This window comes from Anabrus simplex, chromosome 1 (genome assembly GCF_040414725.1).
Source record: "Anabrus simplex isolate iqAnaSimp1 chromosome 1, ASM4041472v1, whole genome shotgun sequence".
NCBI classification, from domain to species: Eukaryota; Metazoa; Arthropoda; class Insecta; order Orthoptera; family Tettigoniidae; genus Anabrus; species Anabrus simplex.
This window is the reverse complement of record NC_090265.1, coordinates 1,226,876,903-1,226,898,007: the sequence shown is the minus strand read 5'-3', so window position 1 is coordinate 1,226,898,007 and position 21,105 is coordinate 1,226,876,903. Positions and strand designations below refer to the sequence as shown.

The 21,105-nt window shown below is 42.4% G+C and overlaps 1 protein-coding gene across 1 annotated transcript in view; it reads left to right on the top strand.

The window, feature by feature from the left end:
- The window catches only part of LOC136858563 (very long chain fatty acid elongase 7), a 132,046-nt gene extending 119,559 nt beyond the window's left edge, over nt 1–12,487 (top strand). The window contains exon 8 of the mRNA XM_068228773.1: nt 11,338–12,487. Within this exon, the coding sequence (XP_068084874.1) occupies nt 11,338–11,514 (177 nt within the window). The 3' untranslated portion in view covers nt 11,515–12,487. The remainder of the gene's footprint in view (nt 1–11,337) is intronic.
- Nucleotides 12,488–21,105: the final 8,618 nt, after the last annotated feature.

The following is a 21,105-nucleotide window of genomic DNA, read 5'->3' as shown; positions in this document are numbered from 1 at the left end:
GAGGAATACGATGAGTCAAGACAGACTAACAGCCCTGGCGATGCTTTCAATTGAAAGTAAAATGGTACGTTCGATTCCCGACTTCAACCAGCGAGTTATCGAAGTATTTGCTCAAGCAAAGGATCGAAGAATGGACTTCATCTATAAATAAGAAGGTTAGTGTATTCATTATTACTTGACTTGTAGGGGAACAGGTTATAAATGAAATGTGGATCAGCTTATCCTTGGCCATTTAGCTCAGTGAAATAACACTTGACCGGAAATGGAGAGGTCACGGGTTCGTGTCCCGGTTCCTTTGACCCGACCTTTCACTGTCTTTTTCCTTGGTGTTAATATCTAACTGGCACCAACTGCAAACAGGATAACCTGATCTACAAGTCAGTTGTTAGTGTATTTATTCACATGCGCATTACAGGCCCCGATTTACAAATGGGCGGACTGGGCATTTGCCCAGGGCGCCAGTTTTTAAGGGGCGGCGGCCGGCGGATCGAGTAATTATAGGACTGCGTGAATTACGTCTTAAATTCATTTCCCTCAAATTACTTTTACATCCCACAAATTATTCCAATTATTTTATTAGACTATATAAAACACTTTAACCTATTCTAAATTTTAAACCTGAATTTAATCTATATATTTAAGTTTTATGAAGAAAACGTGTCTTATTTCTAAAATTATTTACTTACATACAAAATATCAAACTGAACCAACGGTTTTTTAAAATAAAAATAAAAACAGCCTCATTCTTATTTGGCTGTTATCTTTGTTTGGCTTGATGAGTTTAATTTGAGAACTGTATTTGCATAATGTGCTGTTTTAAAACTCATAATCTTGAAAACTGTAATATTTACTTTGTAAACAATTATTTTTTAGAGGAACAGGAAAACGAGCAGAGGGGCGGGCGGCTAAATATTGTTTGCCCAGGGCGCTAACTATTTGAAATCGGGGCCTGGCGCATTAGTGTTATATTTTGCAACCGATACCTTAAGTTTCTACTTGACTGTCCATATTATTTTATAAGTTGTGCCCCGCCGGATAATTTGGCCACGGGCCGCCACTGGTTACAGATATTGTTTGAAGCATGAGTTACTTTCTCTCCCTACCGAAGCTCATTTGAGACGACTATGCAAAGGGTTCAAATGTAATTATGGGAGTAATGGACATGCCGTGAACGCAATTAAAGATTTTTATTTAAACTAGCAAGACGAAAACAAGCGACTAGGTATAGTGATTTTTGGTGGAGTGCAATTGAGAGTAGACATTAGATTTAATACAACTACACTGACAGTTGACGGATTTGTTGATTTAGGACCCAGCCTGTAGCAGTGTATGCTAGCAAGAAAGCTACTCCTGGAGAACTATTGTCAAAAAGAATAATTCAGGTCATAATTCCATTGGAACAAGTTGGGGTGAAAGTAATTGGTTTTACGTGCGATAGAAGTCAGTGTAACAAAAGGGCGTGGATGAATTTGGGAATTTCAGGGAAGAACGATAAAATGCTTCATTGAAAACCCGGCAGATCATCAAAGGCGAGTGGGGGCATTTTCTGATTCCGTGCATATTTTGAAGTGCATACCGTACGTAATTATTTCCACGATAACGTTCTTTTGCTGTATAAAGGCAAAGAGGTGAATTACAACTTCTATAGACAGTTATATCAAATTGAAACTTCTCCTGAGTTCGCTGGTCTTCGAAGTTGTCCTAAGATAACATCCTCTCACATAGACCCAACCTCATTTCAGAGGATGAACGCCAGGTTAGCTTTTCAGTTATTCAGTAATAGTCTAGCCGATGCAAAGCTGTTTATAGAAATTAAGCCTAATGAATTCAGTGACAGTGAGCACAAAGAAATTTTCACACGAGAAATCAATAATCTTGCAGATGCCCTTAACTCCGCATTGCCCGTAAAAGGGCTTTATAAAGGTTCTCCGTCACACAAAATATTGCTTGAATTTTTAGAAAATATCACATCTCAGGAAAACACATTTGCATCTTCAAGAACTTTGGAATCATTAACAGTAATCTTGAAAAGTCCTCTGGAACTGGCGGACTACTTGTGGAGCAGAGGACAAAATTACAAGACAACATCATCAGCATAGGCGAGAATCTGATGGTCTGAATTCTCGCTCTGAATTGATCTTATTATGGGGTCAATTACAAGGTTAAATAGCAGCCCACTCATAGGACAACCTTGTCTAACACCACATTCTATGGAAATGTTCTCAGTGACCGCATTTTCAGTCTGCATACGGGTGGATGAACCCGTATACATGTCTTTAATAATCTTCTTTAACTTAGCGCCAGCTCCAGTTCTATCCAGGGCCGCAAAGATAGCATCATGTGGCACGGAGCCAAATGCATTGGAAAAGTCCAGCCAAGCAGCTAAAAACTGGCCTTTCTCACACCTTGCTTTATCAAATTTTGTTCTGAGCGTGAAGTTATGCTCGAAGACTCCATCGTGTGGCATGAATCCTTTTTGGGCTGGCGCTAAGATTTTATTATCAATCATCCAGGTGGTCATTCTCTTGACTAACACACCTGAGTATAGTTTATATATCGTCCGCATGATGGCAATGGGTCGCCAGTTGGTGATGTCATGCGGAACTCCCTTCTTGAATAACAAGATAGTGACCGACTGCTTCCAATCAGAAGGTATTTTCTCATATTTCATACAGATGTTAAAAATTCTAGCCAGCAGTGTACAGGCAGGATCAACCATCTTCCAGTGTTTATAAGTGAGTCGGTCGTCCCCTGGAGCTGAGTTCTCACATTTTTGAAGGCGACTTTGAACTTCATGTGGAGTTATTCTCGCAGTATTAACACATGGAGTATTCTCAGATGGGCGAGAATTAAAATCAGATAAGTCGCTCGATTTTTTCTTGGCAGTCTCTCTGAAATGTTGTGTCACAATCTCGTTATCGATGTTACACCTCCGCCCTTCATCTCCCAGGATCAGCCTCATGGCTTTCCTCCTGTTGTTCCTGTAAAGGGATTGGATATACTTCGGGTCTTCTGGGTCCTTCTTCTTCTGTGTAGAGTCGCCTTGGTGGACGGGGATTTTAACTAAGAGTTGCGCATCCTCGGTGACTTTACGGAGAATCCCTTCGAATCTCTGCCAGTTGTAAGAGATACCTTCCCGAAGTATTGCATCTAGAGCAGGAACATGGACGTGGAGAGGTGACTTGTCGTCCACGTCAATAGCAATGTTATCTTCTTGGCCTGGCTGATTGTCACCGAAGGGATCTTGAATAATATCATTATCAGCCAAAGGGTCAAAACCCTCTCGAGGTAAGGCGTTCTCCTCGGAGGCACTAGAAGATGGGAGAGTCAGAGAGTCGGGAGGTGTACCACGCAACTCCCTCAGAGTTAAATCAGTATCAGAAGAGGTGGAATTTTCTGGATTACTGATAACGAAGTCAATGTCAGGAGTAACATTTAAAATCAAGTCATCATCATGACCAATAACAATGTTATCGGTGTCAACTGAGGGAGCCGTGGCCGGCCCAGACATTGTCAGCACCGGGTGGCTGTCACTAACACAGCCCTTCTGTGATGAATGGACCACAGGAACGTCGTCCGACCCGATGTCCACAAGAGTGGATGGGCTCAGGATTGGTGCGGGCACAGCTAGAACTACAGCCCGTTCCGTTGCAGGCACAGCAGGGACCACAGCCTGTTCCGGTGCGGGCACAGCCGGATCATCAACCCGTTCCTCAGTCCTCGGTGCGGGCACAGCTGGATCATCGACCCGTTCAGCAACCACCGGTGCGGGCACAGCAGGATCATCAACCCGTACTGCAACCACCGGTGCGGGCACAGCAGGAGCATCAACCCGTTCATCAAAAACCGGTGCGGGCACAGCTGGATCGTCAACCCGGCAACCCGTTCATCAATCACCGGTGAGGGCACAGCCGGATCGTCAACCCGGTCTGGTACCTGAACACCACCACCCCTCGTTCTGCGTGTCTTCCTTGCAGCCGGCTTAGGGAGGACTACCTCGTTCCGGCTGCGAATCTCCTTATCACGATGCCACTGTAGGTGGTTCCTGAGTCCCCCGGTGGTCGGGAACGTCTCCTCGCAATGGGTGCAGGCATAGGCGAAGATGGTAGCACTCTGACGTGCACGCCGTAATGCCTGCGGAGTAGAAAAACTACACGAGTGGTCCGAAGGACGGAGGCCTAACTCACATCTACATTTACAACAAATATTAACAGTAGAAGTGGTACGGATTCCGTGGTTCCGCTCCAGATGCCTCTCCAGCGACCTCCGTGTGGACCTCCAATTCTTGGTCTTGAAGGTGGACCTGCAATTTAATTCAGTGCAACAGAAATAATCCGCAGCTGGATGCCGGACGAACAAAGTATTCTCCCGGCGCCGGACAGGAAGAAGGAGGTCTTCGTCATCATCAGGAATATGACCAGGGTCCTGTGAACCACACATTTAGTAAGGAAATAAAAGAATAGTAAAGTGAGATACTTATCGGACCACCTCATTATATGATTGTAGTAGCAAAGTGGAAGGCCGTTACCAAGCAACCTCGTGCAGGTGGGATGCACTATCTTACAAAATATGAGTACAGGTAACGTACAACTTCCATGATTTCATAGGTACTAAAATCAGAAACCATGGAAACACATAGTGTACATATGGCGTAGCCAACTCGCTCTGTAAACGATAATTTACAAGACATGAATACAGATAACGTACATATTCTATCATTTGCTATCAGAATCCACGGAAACACATATAGCACATACCGCGTAGCCAACTCGCTCGGTAAACACTAATTTACAAAATATGAATACATGTAACGTACAACTTCTATAATTTGCCAAGTGCGAAAATCAGAAACCATGGAAACATATTGCACATACCGCGAAGCCAACTCACTTGGTAAACGCTAATTTACATAATACGAATACAGGTAACGCACAACTTCTTTGATTTGCTAAGTGCCAAAACGTATAATAATACACATGCCGCGCAGCCAACTCGCTCGGTAAACGCTATTTTACAAAATATGAGTACAGGTAACGTACAACTTCTATGATCTGTTAAGTGCGCAAAATCAGAAACCATGGAAACACATAGTGCACATATCGCGTAGCCAACTCGCTCTGTAAATGATCATTTACAAGATATGAATACAGATAACGTACATATTCTATCATTTGCTAAGTGCGAAAATCAGAATCCAAGGAAACACATATAGGACATATCGCGTAGCCAACTCGCTCGGTAAACACTAATTTACAAAATATGAATACAGATGACGTACAACTTCTATGATTTGCCAAGTGTGAAAATCAGAAACCATGGAAACATCACACAAATCGCGAAGCCAATTCACTCGGTAAACGCTATTTTACAAAATATGAATACACGTAACGTACAACTTCTATGATTTGCTAAGTGCGAAAATCAGAAACTATGGAAACACATATTACACATACCGCATAGCTAACTCGCTCGGTTAACGCTAATTTACAAAATATGAATACAGGTAACTTACAACTTCTATGATTTGCTCCGTGCGAAAAATCAGAAATCATGGAAACACATTTTTATTAAAGAATGTTTTAAAGAAAATTTACAATAAAAATAACAAAAAGCACTGCAATTTCATGATATATAAACTGGCATAAAAATGTCCAGAACTGTTCTTTTATAACATGAACACTACACTACACTACACTTCACTACACAAACACTAAGAACTCACTACATCGCTGTAGTCCGTCACGATCGGGAAAGCAGTTTCTTTCTGCTTCACAGTCACAACCACGGCCTCAAGTGACCTTACTACCCCGGTATTCACCTTGAGAGGCTGGAAGAAACCGTGGGAAAACCCCAGTCAGGGTACTTAGTCACCTCTGTCGGACACCGGTGATATGCTCCACATAGATGTCGCGCGTGAAGCTTATTGTGTCCGACACACACAGTTTCTTGAACAGATTGAGATACTTTTTGCTACAGATGGAGAGTAGCACCTTATCATTAGCTGGGTCCCAAGATCCTAATGACCCACGTAGCAAATGATAGAAGGTGTCCGTTATATGTATTCATATTTTGTAAATGATCGTTGACCGAGCGAGTTGGCTACGCGATAGTGCAATATGTGTTTCCGTGGATTCTGATTTTCACACTTAGCAAGTCATAGAAGTTGTACGTTACCTGTATTCATAATTAGTAAATTAGCGTTTACTGAGCGACTTGGCTACGCGGCATGTGCAATGTGTGTTTCCGCAGCAGAACACAACAATCAGTGTTCTGAACACATGTTGTAGGTAGCGACATCGAGTATCATGTTCGATTCTAGTCTTGTTATGTTTTAATCACTTATTTAGTGATCTTATCACAACAATCAGTGTTCTGAACACATGTTATAGTTAACGACATCGAGTATCATGTTTGATTCTAGTCTTGTTATGTTTTAGTCACTTATTTAGTGATCTGAACACAACTATCAGTGTTCTGAACACATGTCGTAAGTAACGACATCGGTAAAGTGTTCGATTCTAGTCTATTTATATTTCAGTTCTTTAGTGATCTTTGAACTAATCTTAGTAACTGTAAGGAGTCCTCCTGCTTTTTTGCTACTAGGAGCCTGGTGCCCTTTTGCCAAACGGGTAAGGAGGACCCCTTTTGCCAGAAAGAGGAGCCCATTTGCCCTTTTGCTAGGAAGAGGTGCCCTTTTGCCCTCTTCCTCTTTTGCTATACGGATGAGGAGGAGGAGTAAGAGGAGGAGGGCGGCTGTGTCCCTTCGGAGGAGGAAGAGGACATAAGAGCCTATGGATAGCCGCCATCTTTTGCAGTAGCCCCTGGGCTAGCTTTCTCCATAAGAGCCAGTGTATAGCCGCTATCTCACGCAAGCGCCGTTAAGCCACCTCCTAAGAGCAGCCGCCATCTTGCACAGTAACCTCTGACCCAGGTTCTAGGAGTTAGTGTCATAAGAGCCTGTGTATAGGTGTCATCTTGCGCAAGCGCCCTTAAGCCGTCCCATAAGAGCCTATATATAGCCGCCATCTTGCGCAGTAGCCTCGAAGCTAGCTTTCTTCATATATAAGCCTGGGTATTGCCGCCATCTTGCGCAAGCGCCCATGGCCGTCATCTTTCTCCATATGAGCCCATGTATAGACGCCATCTTGTGCAATCGTCCATGGCCGATATCTTTCTCTATAAGAGCCTATATATAGCCGCCATCTTGCGCAAGCGCCCATAGCAGTCATCTTTCTCCTTAGGAAGCTGTGTATAGTCGCCATCTTGTGCAATTAGATAGCCGCCATCTTGCGCCAGCGCCCCTAGACCGTCTCATAAGATCAGCAGCTATCTTGTAAAATTAGATAACCGCCATCTTTCGCAAGCGTCCCTAGGCCATCTCATAAGAGCAGCCGCCATCTTGCGGAAGCGCCCCTAGGCCGTCTCATAAGGAGCTGTGTATAGCCGCCATCTTGTGCAATTGGCGTCGGGAAGGGCATCTTGGCGTAAAACTAAAGATAGCCCCCTTCAAGATGGCAAATGCGAGGTTAGGCTTGCTCTCTTAGGCGTCGAGAAGGGCAACTAGCCATTAAGGTGAGGGTACGCCACTCAAGATGACGATTGTGAGGTTAGGCTTGCTCTCTTTTGCAAATTCCACAAGTCTGCCTAACCCTTCTACTATACTAGGGGTCAATGACTTCGGGGTCAGAACCCGTCTAGGTACACTACTGGCGGTCAATGACCTCGAGTGCTGACGCAGCAAAAATGTGCTGACTCAACGTCTTTGAACTGTCACTGCTCTACTACTCTGTAGCCCAATGAGTTTAAATAACAGAATATTTCCATGTAAGTTTGGCTCTCTGCATAGGTTGTGAATCACTACGTATGTGATTTGTTTCACATGCATGTACCTTCATTATTGCTACTTAATTTTGTATTTATTTGATAATTATTTGATCTAAACACAATTTGAGCTCCAGATTGTCTCTAGAGATATTCTGGAGCTGTCGTTACATTACTGCAGAATACTTTTTGTGTAGAAAACCTGTACATAGGCTGACGTAATTTCACCATACTAGGCAAATTACAGACTGTCAATAGTTAGCTGTTGCTTTCATATCAATAAACAGGGGTGTAACCAAAGAGGGAGATGGGTTACTTGGGTTAGAACCCCTCACCTCCATAGACATTTTACAAAAAGGAAATTAACAGAAACGGACAATAAACAATAAACTAAATAAAACTTCAGAGACATAATTGTACGTCCAACAGATCTGTTGAACATATTTTCTAAGAAGCCTCAAAAGTTGGATTTTAGATTATAAACTGAACTTACCATTCACTGTAAAACTGTTGAATTTGATCATATTGTTCTTGTTGTGTATTTTAATGTAACTTTTGCAGTATACTGCAATCTGAATATCAACATAAACCACTTGTATCAGTGTCCTCAATCATCAATCAATCAGTCACTACTGATCTGCATTTAGGGCAGTCGCCCAGGTGGCAGATTCCCTATCTGTTGATTTCCTAGCCTTTTCTTAAATGATCGCAAAGAAATTGGAAATTTATTGAACATCTCCCTAGGTAAGTTATTCCAAAACCTAACTCCCCTAGCAATAAACGAATATTTGCCCCAATTTGTCCTCTTGAATTCCATCTTTATCTTCATATTGTGATCTTTTCTACTTTTAAAGACATCACTCAAACATATTCGTCTACTGGTGTCATTCCATGCCATCTCTCCAATGACAGCTCGGAACATACCGGTACCACTTAGTTGAGCAGCTTGTTCCCTTTCTCCCAAGTCTTCCCAGCCCAAACTTGGCAACATTTTTGTAACGCTGCTCTTTTGTCGGAAATCACCCAGAACAAATCGAGCTGCTTTTCTTATAATGACAAGTCTTACATGCGCACACCACACATGCACAAGCACCTTCATTGTGTTCTCCATTTTCTAACTATAACCCCGCCATCGGCCGAACCTGGCTACGCTACTGACAATAAACGTATAATATACTACGGGTGATGGTTTGGTCTGCTCTGTCAATATATGATCAGTTCCTAATTTTGTACAATTATATATTAAGATATGGGGAATATTGATTAATGATGTAGAAATCGCTGATGAAGGAAGTTGGGGCTCCCGAAACATGTACGAGTGAAATATTGTATAAAATTAGAAACGGATTATATATTGACAGGGCGAACCAAACCATCGCCCGTAGTATATTATATGAACCTAGTCAATACGGACCAACTAAGGGACCGAATATGGTCAAATTTGTAAAATCCAATAAACGTATGTCACTGATACGGTGAGCATTGTTGTTCAGGTTGGTTCAACAGTGCTCACACCAAGGTAATAGACATCCAGCTGATCCAGGTAATGCACATCATAACAGGATGCATTTACCCTATAAACATCCATTGGCCACCTGTCGTGATATGCGAGTAACGTATCTCCACCATCCATAAGAAGACTCTAATCGCTCCCAGTGCCTGATCTCGATGTTTGCAGTAGTCCCCTGCTCCACAAGAAGAAATTCAATAATACACTGACTGACAGAGCAAATGCAACACCAAGAAGGAGTGGTTCGAAAGGGATGAAAGTTGGGGAAAAAAACAGAGACGGCACGGACGAATAATTTATGTTTATTTCAAACCGATATGCAGGTTACACAATGCGCACGGCATCGACTCAGTAGGATGTAGGACCACCGCGAGCGGCGATGCACGCAGAAACACGTCGAGGTACAGAGTCAATAAGAGTGCGGATGGTGTCCTGAGGGATGGTTCTCCATTCTCTGTCAACCATTTGCCACAGTTGGTCGTCCGTACGAGGCTGGGGCAGAGTTTGCAAACGGCGTCCAATGAGATCCCACACGTGTTCGACTGGTGAGAGATCCGGAGAGTACGCTGGCCACGGAAGCATCTGTACACCTCGTAGAGCCTGTTGGGAGATGCGAGCAGTATGTGGGCGGGCATTATCCTGCTGAAACAGAGCATTGGGCAGCCCCTGAAGGTACGGGAGTGCCACCGGCCGCAGCACATGCTGCACGAAGCGGTGGGCATTTAACGTGCCTTGAATACGCACTAGAGGTGACGTGGAATCATACGCAATAGCGCCCCAAACCATGATGCCGCGTTGTCTAGCGGTAGGGCGCTCCACAGTTACTGCCGGATTTGACCTTTCTCCACGCCGACGCCACACTCGTCTGCGGTGACTATCACTGACAGAACAGAAGCGTGACTCATCGGAGAACACGACGTTCCGCCATTCCCTCATCCAAGTCGCTCTAGCCCGGCACCATGCCAGGCGTGCACGTCTATGCTGTGGAGTCAATGGTAGTCTTCTGAGCGGACGCCGGGAGTGCAGGCCTCCTTCAACCAATCGACGGGAAATTGTTCTGGTCGATATTGGAACAGCCAGGGTGTCTTGCACATGCTGAAGAATGGCGGTTGACGTGGCGTGCGGGGCTGCCACCGCTTGGCGGCGGATGCGCCGATCCTCGCGTGCTGACGTCACTCGGGCTGCGCCTGCACCCCTCGCACGTGCCACATGTCCCTGCGCCAACCATCTTCGCCACAGGCGCTGCACCGTGGACACATCCCTATGGGTATCGGCTGCGATTTGACGAAGCGACCAACCTGCCCTTCTCAGCCCGATCACCATACCTCTCGTAAAGTCGTCTGTCTGCTGGAAATGCCTCCGTTGACGGCGGCCTGGCATTCTTAGCTATACACGTGTCCTGTGGCACACGACAACACGTTCTACAATGACTGTCGGCTGAGAAATCACGGTACGAAGTGGGCCATTCGCCAACGCCGTGTCCCATTTATCGTTCGCTACGTGCGCAGCAGAGCGGTGCATTTCACATCATGAGCATACCTCAGTGACGTCAGTCTACCCTGCAATTGGCATAAAGTTCTGACCACTCCTTCTTGGTGTTGCATTTGCTCTGTCAGTGTATCTCTCTGTCTTGTTCACAATACCAATACTTCATGTGCAGTAGCCATTTTACAACAAAACTGTTATATTACCTGGACAATGACAGCAATTAAACTTTGTGGCTTAGCCAGGGAATGTTCGTAGTTGCTGTATACACAATTTGGTCCTTCTCCAACACCTCATTTCTCAACAAAAAATTAAAAAATTAGTGTACTTGTTGAATCGCCCCAGTACTTTGTAATAAAATGTCATGTGAATTTCTTTTGGGTAGTTTAATACTGTATTAATAAGAAACCAAATTGGATTATACTTTTATAATTGTAGAACACAGTCCTGAATAGTAGTGAAATTTGACTTAGGTCATTTATCAAACATATGATTCTATTATATTTCTTTTCTCTTTACAGGCTCAGTTTCTCTTCAACACTATCCAGTTGGGATTACCTCTCGTGTCATCCAAATGCGAGTATCCCAGGTGGCCACTCCTGCTGATGGTCCCTCAGAATATGCTCATGTTTCTTCTTTTTGCTGACTTCTACAATACGGCCTATATTCGTCCAAAGAAAGTCTCTAAATCCTTGTAAGAATCATTTAAATACAGAGAGAATTCAGCTTAGACCTTTCAAACTGCACCGAGTAGAATGGATCTAAGTTAAAAGTCGAATGTGCTATGCTCTGGAATGTGATATGTTTCTCTGTCTCAGCCTATGACAGAATTTACCTTTCTCGGTCTGTGATATATACTGGTGCTATCAAAGTTACTTGAAAGTTAAGGTATGAAATGTCAGACTTTGAACCACCTTACACAACAGTTGTAAGTTAATTCAGGACGGATGTTAAAGTATACTTCAGATATGGTGTTCCTTCTTTATATTTATTGACTTCAATAGTATTAGGAATCATAAAAAAGTTTGCTTATCCCATTTATCTGCAGGTTCGCGGGAGCCAACTTGGTTCATTTTGGGATTTGGCAATAATTTTATGACTGAAGCCCTTCCAAATAACACGCAAAAATTCCACTCCAGGATCAAACAATATTTGAACATTGGTTGCTTGGGTGGAAATCCACCAGCTAAGTCACTATGTTATTCACAGTTCCAGAATTAAAAATCCAAATCATACGAGCAATTATCTGGAGATACTTATTCAGTTGTGTTCCACAATGTTTCAAGCTGTGCCTGCATGTCCATGATTGTAACGGATCACCATCACCATCTTGTACCAGTAGCCGGTATGTTATTTTCTGATTATGCATCACATCTCTGTCATTACTTTGGTTCTGCCTATCTTCTTCCTGCACTTCCTGTTAGAGACATATGTAGTAGAAATGTTTCATTAAGTACATAGACTTGAGACATTAGTATATAATGTAAAGTTTCGCTGTGTTATAGTAATGTATCTTTCACTTATAGCTATTATTAAAATTTAATAATTACTTGTATGTAATTAGGAAACATAAGACTCTGTGGTTTGAAAAGAAAGGCCTCATGCACTGAGCCTCACCATATATGATAAGCCAATAAATAAATAAATAAATAAATAAATAACTAAATAAATTAGTTACATAGCCCTTGATATTCTCCTAAGTCCCTTTCCTTGCAGAGTCACTCTGTGGATCCTCTTGGACAGTTCTTCCCCTAATATTCTCTATAATTGCACAAATTATATAAACATTGCTGCCTCTATCCTCACCTGCTACTTCTCCGACCTTATTCCTGAACTTGTCCATACGTGTTGTTTCTAGTAATCCAAAGAGATCATCTCTTGCAAAATACTGCATTTATATATCCTACGTCAAGCATGATTCATATTAATATGATTACATTAGAGAAGCTCTTTGTACGACGTAAACAGTAGTTTCTCCATTAAAATATGATTTATAATAGTCTTCCTTAAGTCGTTAGTGTTAAACTGTAGAAGTACTGGAAGAAAAGGGATGGAATTAAGTATTTTAATAGATATACAGTATATTTGTGAGATATTGTAATAGGAGAAGAATCATGGCTAACAAGTGATGTTACGGAGGTAAACATTTTCTTATGGAACTGGAGTATTTATTGCAGAGACAGGATAGATTCAACAGGAGGGGGAGTATTCGTACAAGTATGTCCTTGTACCATTTCTCTGCGTGGTCGGGTTTGAAGTGAGATGATTCTTCGTAGCAAACTTTTTACGACCGGATGTCTTTCCTTTTGTCATCCTCATCAGAAGTGTTAATGAGATGAAATGAATGATGTGATATGTGATAGTAGGAAGAGGGTGAAACCTGGTGCCGGCACAGAGCCTACTCCTGTCGAATAGCACCAAAGCGTCTGCTCAAGGCTTTAAGTTCCCATCGGACGGATATTCCTGAAACATGTATGAATAAGTTTTTCAGTTATAAAATATGTATTGACAAGGTGGACCCAACACAAACTATTTTAAATAGCTTTGTTAAAATAGCTTTAGAGAAGTCAATACAGGATCAAATCGAATACCTATTATGGTTAAGTTTATCAACAGATGAATCACCATCAGCAGCATCAGATGCCCCTACTTTATATGAGACCTGCAGAGAGGTTTGGAATTAATCCAGGCTTCTGGCACGCAATCTTAGAAATTGTATACCACTACTTTCCCTACCCTTTCGGCCAACATTCTGATGGAATTTTTTTTCGACCAACGGGACTCGATCCGGCTAAGCACGGTGTCAGACCATACAGACTTCACACCCTAACGATCATGGCCACCAGGTGGGCTGTGTATGCATTCTAACGAAAGAAGAATTTGTAAGTCATGAACGAGTTAAGGATGAGAAGCATGAAATTCAAGGCGTCAGGCTCAGCTCTAAAGATAATAGGCAAATTGATGGGGTATACAAATCTAAAAGGGGTGATGCTAATGATGAATTATTTGATTAATTAACCTTCTACGTGGGAAACGACACAGAAGGGAACATGAGTGTACCAGCTGACCTCAGTTTACCAAAGGTTATAGACCTCGATACTCCGTTTTTGGAGGGGCCACGAAGAAAAAGCGTACAACACGCGAAAATGGAAAATCCGAGAACGAATGAACCATCAACAATTTGGCAAAAACATCAAAAAAAAAGAAATAGGCCCTATGTATACATATAATCTTACAAACACCCCTAAACCAAACCAAACTACAGCCCCAATGGGCCTTCCCTACCAAACGACCGCTGCTCGGTCCGAAGGCCTGCAGATTACGAGGTATTTTATTTATTCGTGTCAGAGGTACCAATATATAAGAAATCAATTCAAATACAATTCAAAAAATTAAGTAATAAAAATATGAAGTATGTTAATTACACAAAATGAAAGACATATGAACAAATTAATTGTAAAAAAATAAAAGGAGAAAGGAAATATTACATGAAAATATCTACACTATATATACATTATTTACACAAGTTGTGACCAGTATTTGGCTACATTGATGGCGTTGTTTCCGGCCAGTGCCAATTCCAACCCTGTACATGAATCTGGGCATAGACGACAGTGCAAGAGGTGCGTAGACGTCTGTTCCTCTCCACATTCGCATAATGAGTCCCCACCATGCACGATGCCCCATTTCACAAGATTGTCCTTAGATCTTGCAACGCCGGTCCGCAGTCTGTTTAATGACTTCCATATACACCATCCCTCTTCGTGACCAGGTGGCAACTTCTCTTCAATTTCAACACGTTCCAGATGATCTGGGTACCTTTGTTTCCATAGCTTAACCCTGGCCTTTTTTGGGTCAGAATCAAGTGGAGCAGAAGACTGTAGAAAACTCTTCCTGGATTTCAGTCGAGCTGGAGGTGGCTGATGTTCATGAAGGGGGTGGGCTGAGATGCTGCAAACCTTTTGTCTCTCGATATTAGCGGCCACCTCACGTCTAATATCAGGTGGGGCTATACCTGCAAGTGAATACAACTTCTGTGTGGGTGTTGGTTTTAAACAGCCTGTAATTAGCCTGCAGGTTTCATTCAAGGCAATGTCGACTTTCTTTGCGTGAGCTGATTTATACCACACGGGACTAGCATATTCAGCAGCAGAGTAGCAGAGTGCTAGGGCAGTAGTCCTTACTGTCTGGGGATGGGCACCCCATCCAGAACCAGTTACCTTACGCAATAGGCAGTTTCGTGATGAAACTTTTGCCTTGAGTTTGGTGCAGTGTGTGGTGAAGGTCAGCGAACGATCCAGGGTAACACCAAGGTAAACTGGAGTATTGCTATGCTCCAGCTCCATTCCTTTCCATTTCACACGCAGCTTCCGCAGGGCTTCTTTGTTCTTTAAATGAAAGGCGCACACACTAGTTTTCGATGGGTTTGGCCTGAGGTGATTTTCCTCTTAATAATCTGAGAGCATCTTCAAAGCAGCAGTAAGGTTTTGTTCCACTTGCTCAAAGTTTTTACTCTGAGTTGCCAGAGCCAGGTCATCTGCGTACAGAAAGCTCCTTGTGTGAGGTGGAAGAGGTTGGTCGTTGGTATATATGTTAAATAGCATTGGTGCTAGGACACTGCCTTGTGGGAGACCGTTCTTCTGTATTCTCCATCTACTCCGCTGTCCTTGAAATTCAACGAAGAAGCGTCGGTTCTGCAACAACGTGGCAATAATCGTTGTGAGCCTGAAATCCATAGTAAGATGGTAAAACTTCCTTAGAACTATGTGGTGTTGTACAGTATCATATGCTGAAGAGAGATCAACAAAAGCCACTCCAGTAATATCACCACGTTGAAATCCATCTTCTATGTGCTGTGTCAGATTAAGGATCTGTGTACAGCAGTTCCTTCCTGGTCTAAATCCAGCCTGCTCTGGGATTAGAAAAGGTTCGACCACTGGTGTTATACGGTTCAGAAGTACGAAAGATTACGAGGTGACGCATGGTCAGTGTGACGAATCCTCTCGGCCGTTATTCCTGGCTCTCTAGACCGGGGTCGCCATTTCACCATTAAATAGAGCCTCAATTAAAGTTAATCGTACAATGAGTGAACCTGGAACCAGCCATCATATCAAGGTAAAAATGTCCGACCTTGCCGGGAATCGAACCCGGGCCCTCCGGGTGAGAGGCAGGCAAGTTCGACCGCGGGGCCGGCTTCAAACATTAATTACCGGTACGCGAAAATAAAAATTCAGTTTTTCCGGGAAAACTGCGTTAGTTTCCTCTGAAAACTTCTTTCAGTTCAGCAACCTTGATCAGTCAAACTGTTCGAAAAACCTAATAACACTAAGGCAAACAACAATCGACCACAAGTAGTTTTTAATTCTCTGATCTAATAAAATAAAGCATATTATATACAAAAGCGCCGAACATGATGGTGAAATCCCTTTTTTTTATCTTCCATTGTAATTTGGTCACCGGTACGGTATACTGTTCGTAGTCAGTTTATGGAAATCTTCTACCGCTTAAATTAGGCCTGCATGGACTTTTTGTTGAACTCGAGAATATGGTTTCGAATGTAAGTATCGATTCTCAAATTCTCGAATGCATTATATTCAAGTCTGCCCGTCACTCATCACAAACAAATTGGAAAGAAAAAAATTATCATCACAACTTCCTAAATTACCGGTACAGTTATTTGCCGCCTTGAGCTCAGCTGGAAAGAGCGCTCGCTGTACAAGTCGGTACGAGTGCGAAATGATACAAAGTTTTTTAACACGTTGAGTGCCGTGTCGATTGTAGCACACTATTCCACTGGTGCCAGGCATGTTTTTGAATTGCATTCCGCTGGTGCCAAAGCAATTGTACGCGTTGTAGTCTGTTTATATAATCTTCGGATGTATTTATATGATGTACTTAGTAAATTTTATCTCACCATACCATGGTCATGTGTGACGCCATATGGTGTCACATGAATTTTTAGGAAAGATAAAATATAGCGTGACGCCATATGGTGTCACAGAAATTTTTGACATGGTATGTGCAATACGAATTTCAAGTACGGGATACTTATTCGCTAATTCAAATTAACGCAGTATTTATGAAAACCTAGTAAAATGCAAAACAAGTACTTATATTACATTACATATTGTTGTGAGCAGTTTTCTGATAGCTCTAAACAATGAAAATATGCGTCTCGGCTTGCCCGAGTTCTTGTTACTCGTAATTTTTCAAACCTTATTGGCATCGTTGTTCAAACATCGTCCATTGTACACTTGTTTAATGTGCTATTTTCATATTTACGTTTTGCACATCTGATCGGGAAGTTAAGGGGAACGAGCTAACTATACGCTACCTGGCTGCTAGCGCAGCTCGACGCAACCCGGTTGGTTCACGTCCGCTGCTTCGCTCCTCCCTACCTCTCCACCACACCCCGATACTCCCACGGCACTTCTAATTTTATGACTAGTTATTTGTAAAATTTTGGCGTTTAAACTTGCGCTGGGTACATGCAGTTTTCACCTTAGCATTCTACTGCCTCCCACGAATATTCCTACCAAATTTCAACCGAATCCGAGTGTAACACATGTATGTGTTCCCTCGTAAGACTATTACCAATATCTTGCATTTTTTTTATATTTTTGCACAACTACATAAACTGAGTGATAATAGGTACGTAAACGAGGAATAAACAATGCCTGGCGCGCTTTCACCTGTTACAATGACCACTGGCCAGTCAGTGGCTTCGGAACAATACTGTGGCGCCACATGGTAGCATAGAGTAAAAATACATAGCTGGAATAGACCCTGAAGTTCGCCCTTCACGTAGTACCAATTTTACGCGCATAGATGTCACAGCTGATTATCTACGGTGCATCGCCTGAAACTCAACTGTGCCGCCATATGGCGTCACGCCAACTCTGATTTCAAAAACGGTGTGCCGCCATATGGTGTCACGCCATCTCAAATTTGAAGACCACCGTGACGCCATATGGCGGCACGTGGCACCCAACGTGTTAATGTAACGTGCGCAGATAAAACGACTGCAGTTTTTGTAACATTTTAATACAAAAACGTGAAATTCACAGTCTTATATTGGGACCAAAACAGTAATAGGCATTCCTAAAACCTCCCATGGCTTTATGTATATAAGGTGCAACATCTGTTCTGGTCTCGATAACATAATCGTATATGAAATGAAATGAAATGTCGTATGGCTTTTAGTGCCGGGATATCCCAGAACGGGTTCGGCTCGCCAGGTGCAGGTCTTTCTATTTGATTCCCGTAGGCGACCTGCGCGTCATGATGACGATGAAATGATGATGAAGACAACACACACACGCAGCCCCCGTGCCATTGGAATTAACCAATTAAGGTTAAAATCCCCGACCCGGCCGGGAATCGAACCCGGGACCCTCTGAACCGAAGGCCAGTATAATCGTATATTATATTAAAATACTAAATTTGTGTTACGGTACTTAAGATAGGAGCAATTTCGATTCCTTCCTGAAAGCTCAGTGACCATACAGTATCCTGAGGGAAGTGCCAAAAACCTGTTCGGCGATACACTCGAAAAAAGTAATTAAAAACATCTAACCCTGGGCATAATGTTGACGTTTTGCATATACGGACATTTGACGAAGCTCGTTTCGTCTTCAAGTAGGCCTAGAGCTGCCAAAATGCGCTCTGTCTTCTTCCAATTTTTGTGGACACTTTCTGCTTTACGGTTTCGATTCTCTAAACCATACCACCTGAATGCGATGCTAAGATGGTCCCTTATGCAAGTTCACCGCCGATCGCCTTTCCGGTATAGTACTTCCTCAAATTACCGCAAATGGCGGGACGTTAACACCAACACAGGTGTCTATGAGAAATCGGTACGAGCCACTCCAGGTAGAACAACAGGGGGAAGATGAGGAGCAGGGAACTGTTGCTGAGATGTGTGGAAGGAGGAGGAAGGGAAAAGGTAGGAAAGGGAAATGTAGAGTAGAGGATAGGAAAAGACAGGTGGAACAGGTTCATGGGAGGGAGAAAAGGGAAGAGGAAGTAGCTTCTGCGGCTATGAGGAAAGATAGGGCTGACCAGGAGGGGACGGGATCAAATGAGGTGGGCAGGGTTGAGGCTCTGGTCATCGGGGATTCCATCGTTAGACATGTGGTGAAAGTGTGTGAAGGAAAGGGAACCAGGGTAGAGTGTTATCCAGGAATTAGATTGAGGCAGATGTTGACAAAAGTAGAAAAGAAGGAGGAGGGGAAGGAGAAGGAGAAGGTGGTAGTGTTTCACGTTGGTACCAACAACGTAGGGCAAGCTGGTATAAGTACCAACAGAGTTGGGGATGTGTGGGATCTGGTAAATGCAGCATGGGTGAAGTTTAAGGAAGCAGAGATTGTTACCAGTGGAATACTGTGTGGGAGGGACACTGATTGGAGGGTGATTGAAGATTTAAATGAGACTATGGAGTGGGTATGTGAGAAACTGGGAGTGAAATTTCTAGATTCTAATGGGTGGGTAGGAGATAGGGATCTGTGTTCAGATGGCCTTTACTTAAACTGCAGGGGTAAGTATAAGTTAGGAAATTATTTGTTTGGAAGGGTAATAGGGAGGTACATTCAGGGAAACGGGGTTGTCTAGGGAGCGTTCATAAGGATACAGGGAACTGGAAATCAAGTAGGGATGACATAAAAATGTTAGTGCTCAACTGTAGAAGCATTGTAAACAAAGGAATCGAATTAAGTAATTTAATAGATATATACTTACCAGATATTGTAATAGGAGTTGAATCATGGCTGAGAAGTGATATAATGGATGCAGAAATATTCTCACGGAACTGGAGTGTGTATCGTAAAGATAGGATAGGAATGGTAGGAGAGGGAGTATTCATTCTGGTGAAAGAAGAATTTGTAAACTACGAAAAAGTTAAGGATGAAAAACATGAAATTCTGAGTGTAAGGCTCATCTCTAAAGATAATAGTCAACTTGATGTCTTTGGAGTGTACAGACCGGGAAAGGGTAGTACTGATGCTGATTCATAATTATTTGATAAGATAATCAGCTATGTTAGAAATGATATGGAAAGGAATGTGATAGTAGCAGGTAATCTAAATTTACCAAATGCCAATTGGGAAGGTAATGCGAATGACAGGAAGCATGAACAACAAATGGCAAATAAGATAATATGGGAAGGGCAGCTGATTCAGAAAGTGATGGAACCAACTAGAAGGAAGAATATTTTCGGATGTGGTGCTGATAAAACCAGATGAGCTCTATAGAGAAACCGAAGTAATAGATGGTATTAGTGATAACGAATTTGTTTTCGACGTAGTTAAAAATAAATGTGAAAGAAAGGAAGGTGTTAAAATTAGGACTATTAGACAGTACCATATGGCTGACAAAACAGGCAAGAGGGAGTTTAAAAAAAGTAAATATGATCGCTGGAAAATGGTAAATAAAAATGTAAACAGACTCTACGATGGGTTTAAAGCAATTGTTAAGGAATGTGAATATAGGTTTGTACCTTTCAAGGTGGTAAGGAATGGTAAAGATCCACTATATTATAACAGAGAAGTAAAGAGATTAAGAAGGAGGTGCAGATTGGAACGAAATAGAGTTAGAAATGGCTGTGGAAGTAAGGAGAAATTGAAGGAACTTACTAAGAAATTGAATCTAGCAAAGAAGTCAGCTAAGGATAACATGATGGCAAGCATATTTGGTGGTCATACAAATTTTCGTGAAAAATGGAAGGGTATGTATAGGTACTTTAAGGCAGAAACAGGTTCAAAGAAGGACATTCCAGGAATCATTAATGAACAAGGGGAGTGTGTATGTGAGGATCTTCAGAAGGCAGAAGTATTCAGTCAGCAGTATGTAAAGATTGTTGGTTACAAGGATAATGTCCAGATAGGGGAGGTGAGTAATACTAAAGAAGTATTAAAATTTACCTATGACAGCAATGACATTTATAGTAAGATACAAAAGTTGAAAACTAGAATAGCAGCTGGAATTGATAAGATTTCTGGGGATATACTAAAGGCAATGGGTTGGGATATAGTTCCATATCTGAAATACTTATTTGATTATTATTTGGTTGAGGGAGCTATACCAAATGAATGGAGAGTTGCTATAGTTGCCCCTGTGTATAAAGGAAAGGTTGATGGACATAAAGCTGAAAATTACAGGCCAGTCAGTTTGACATGCATTGCATGTAAGCTTTGGGAAAGCATTTTTTCTGATTATATTAGACATGTTTGCGAAATTAATAACTGGTTTGACAGAAGGCAGTTTGGATTTAGGAAAGGTTATTCCACTGAAGC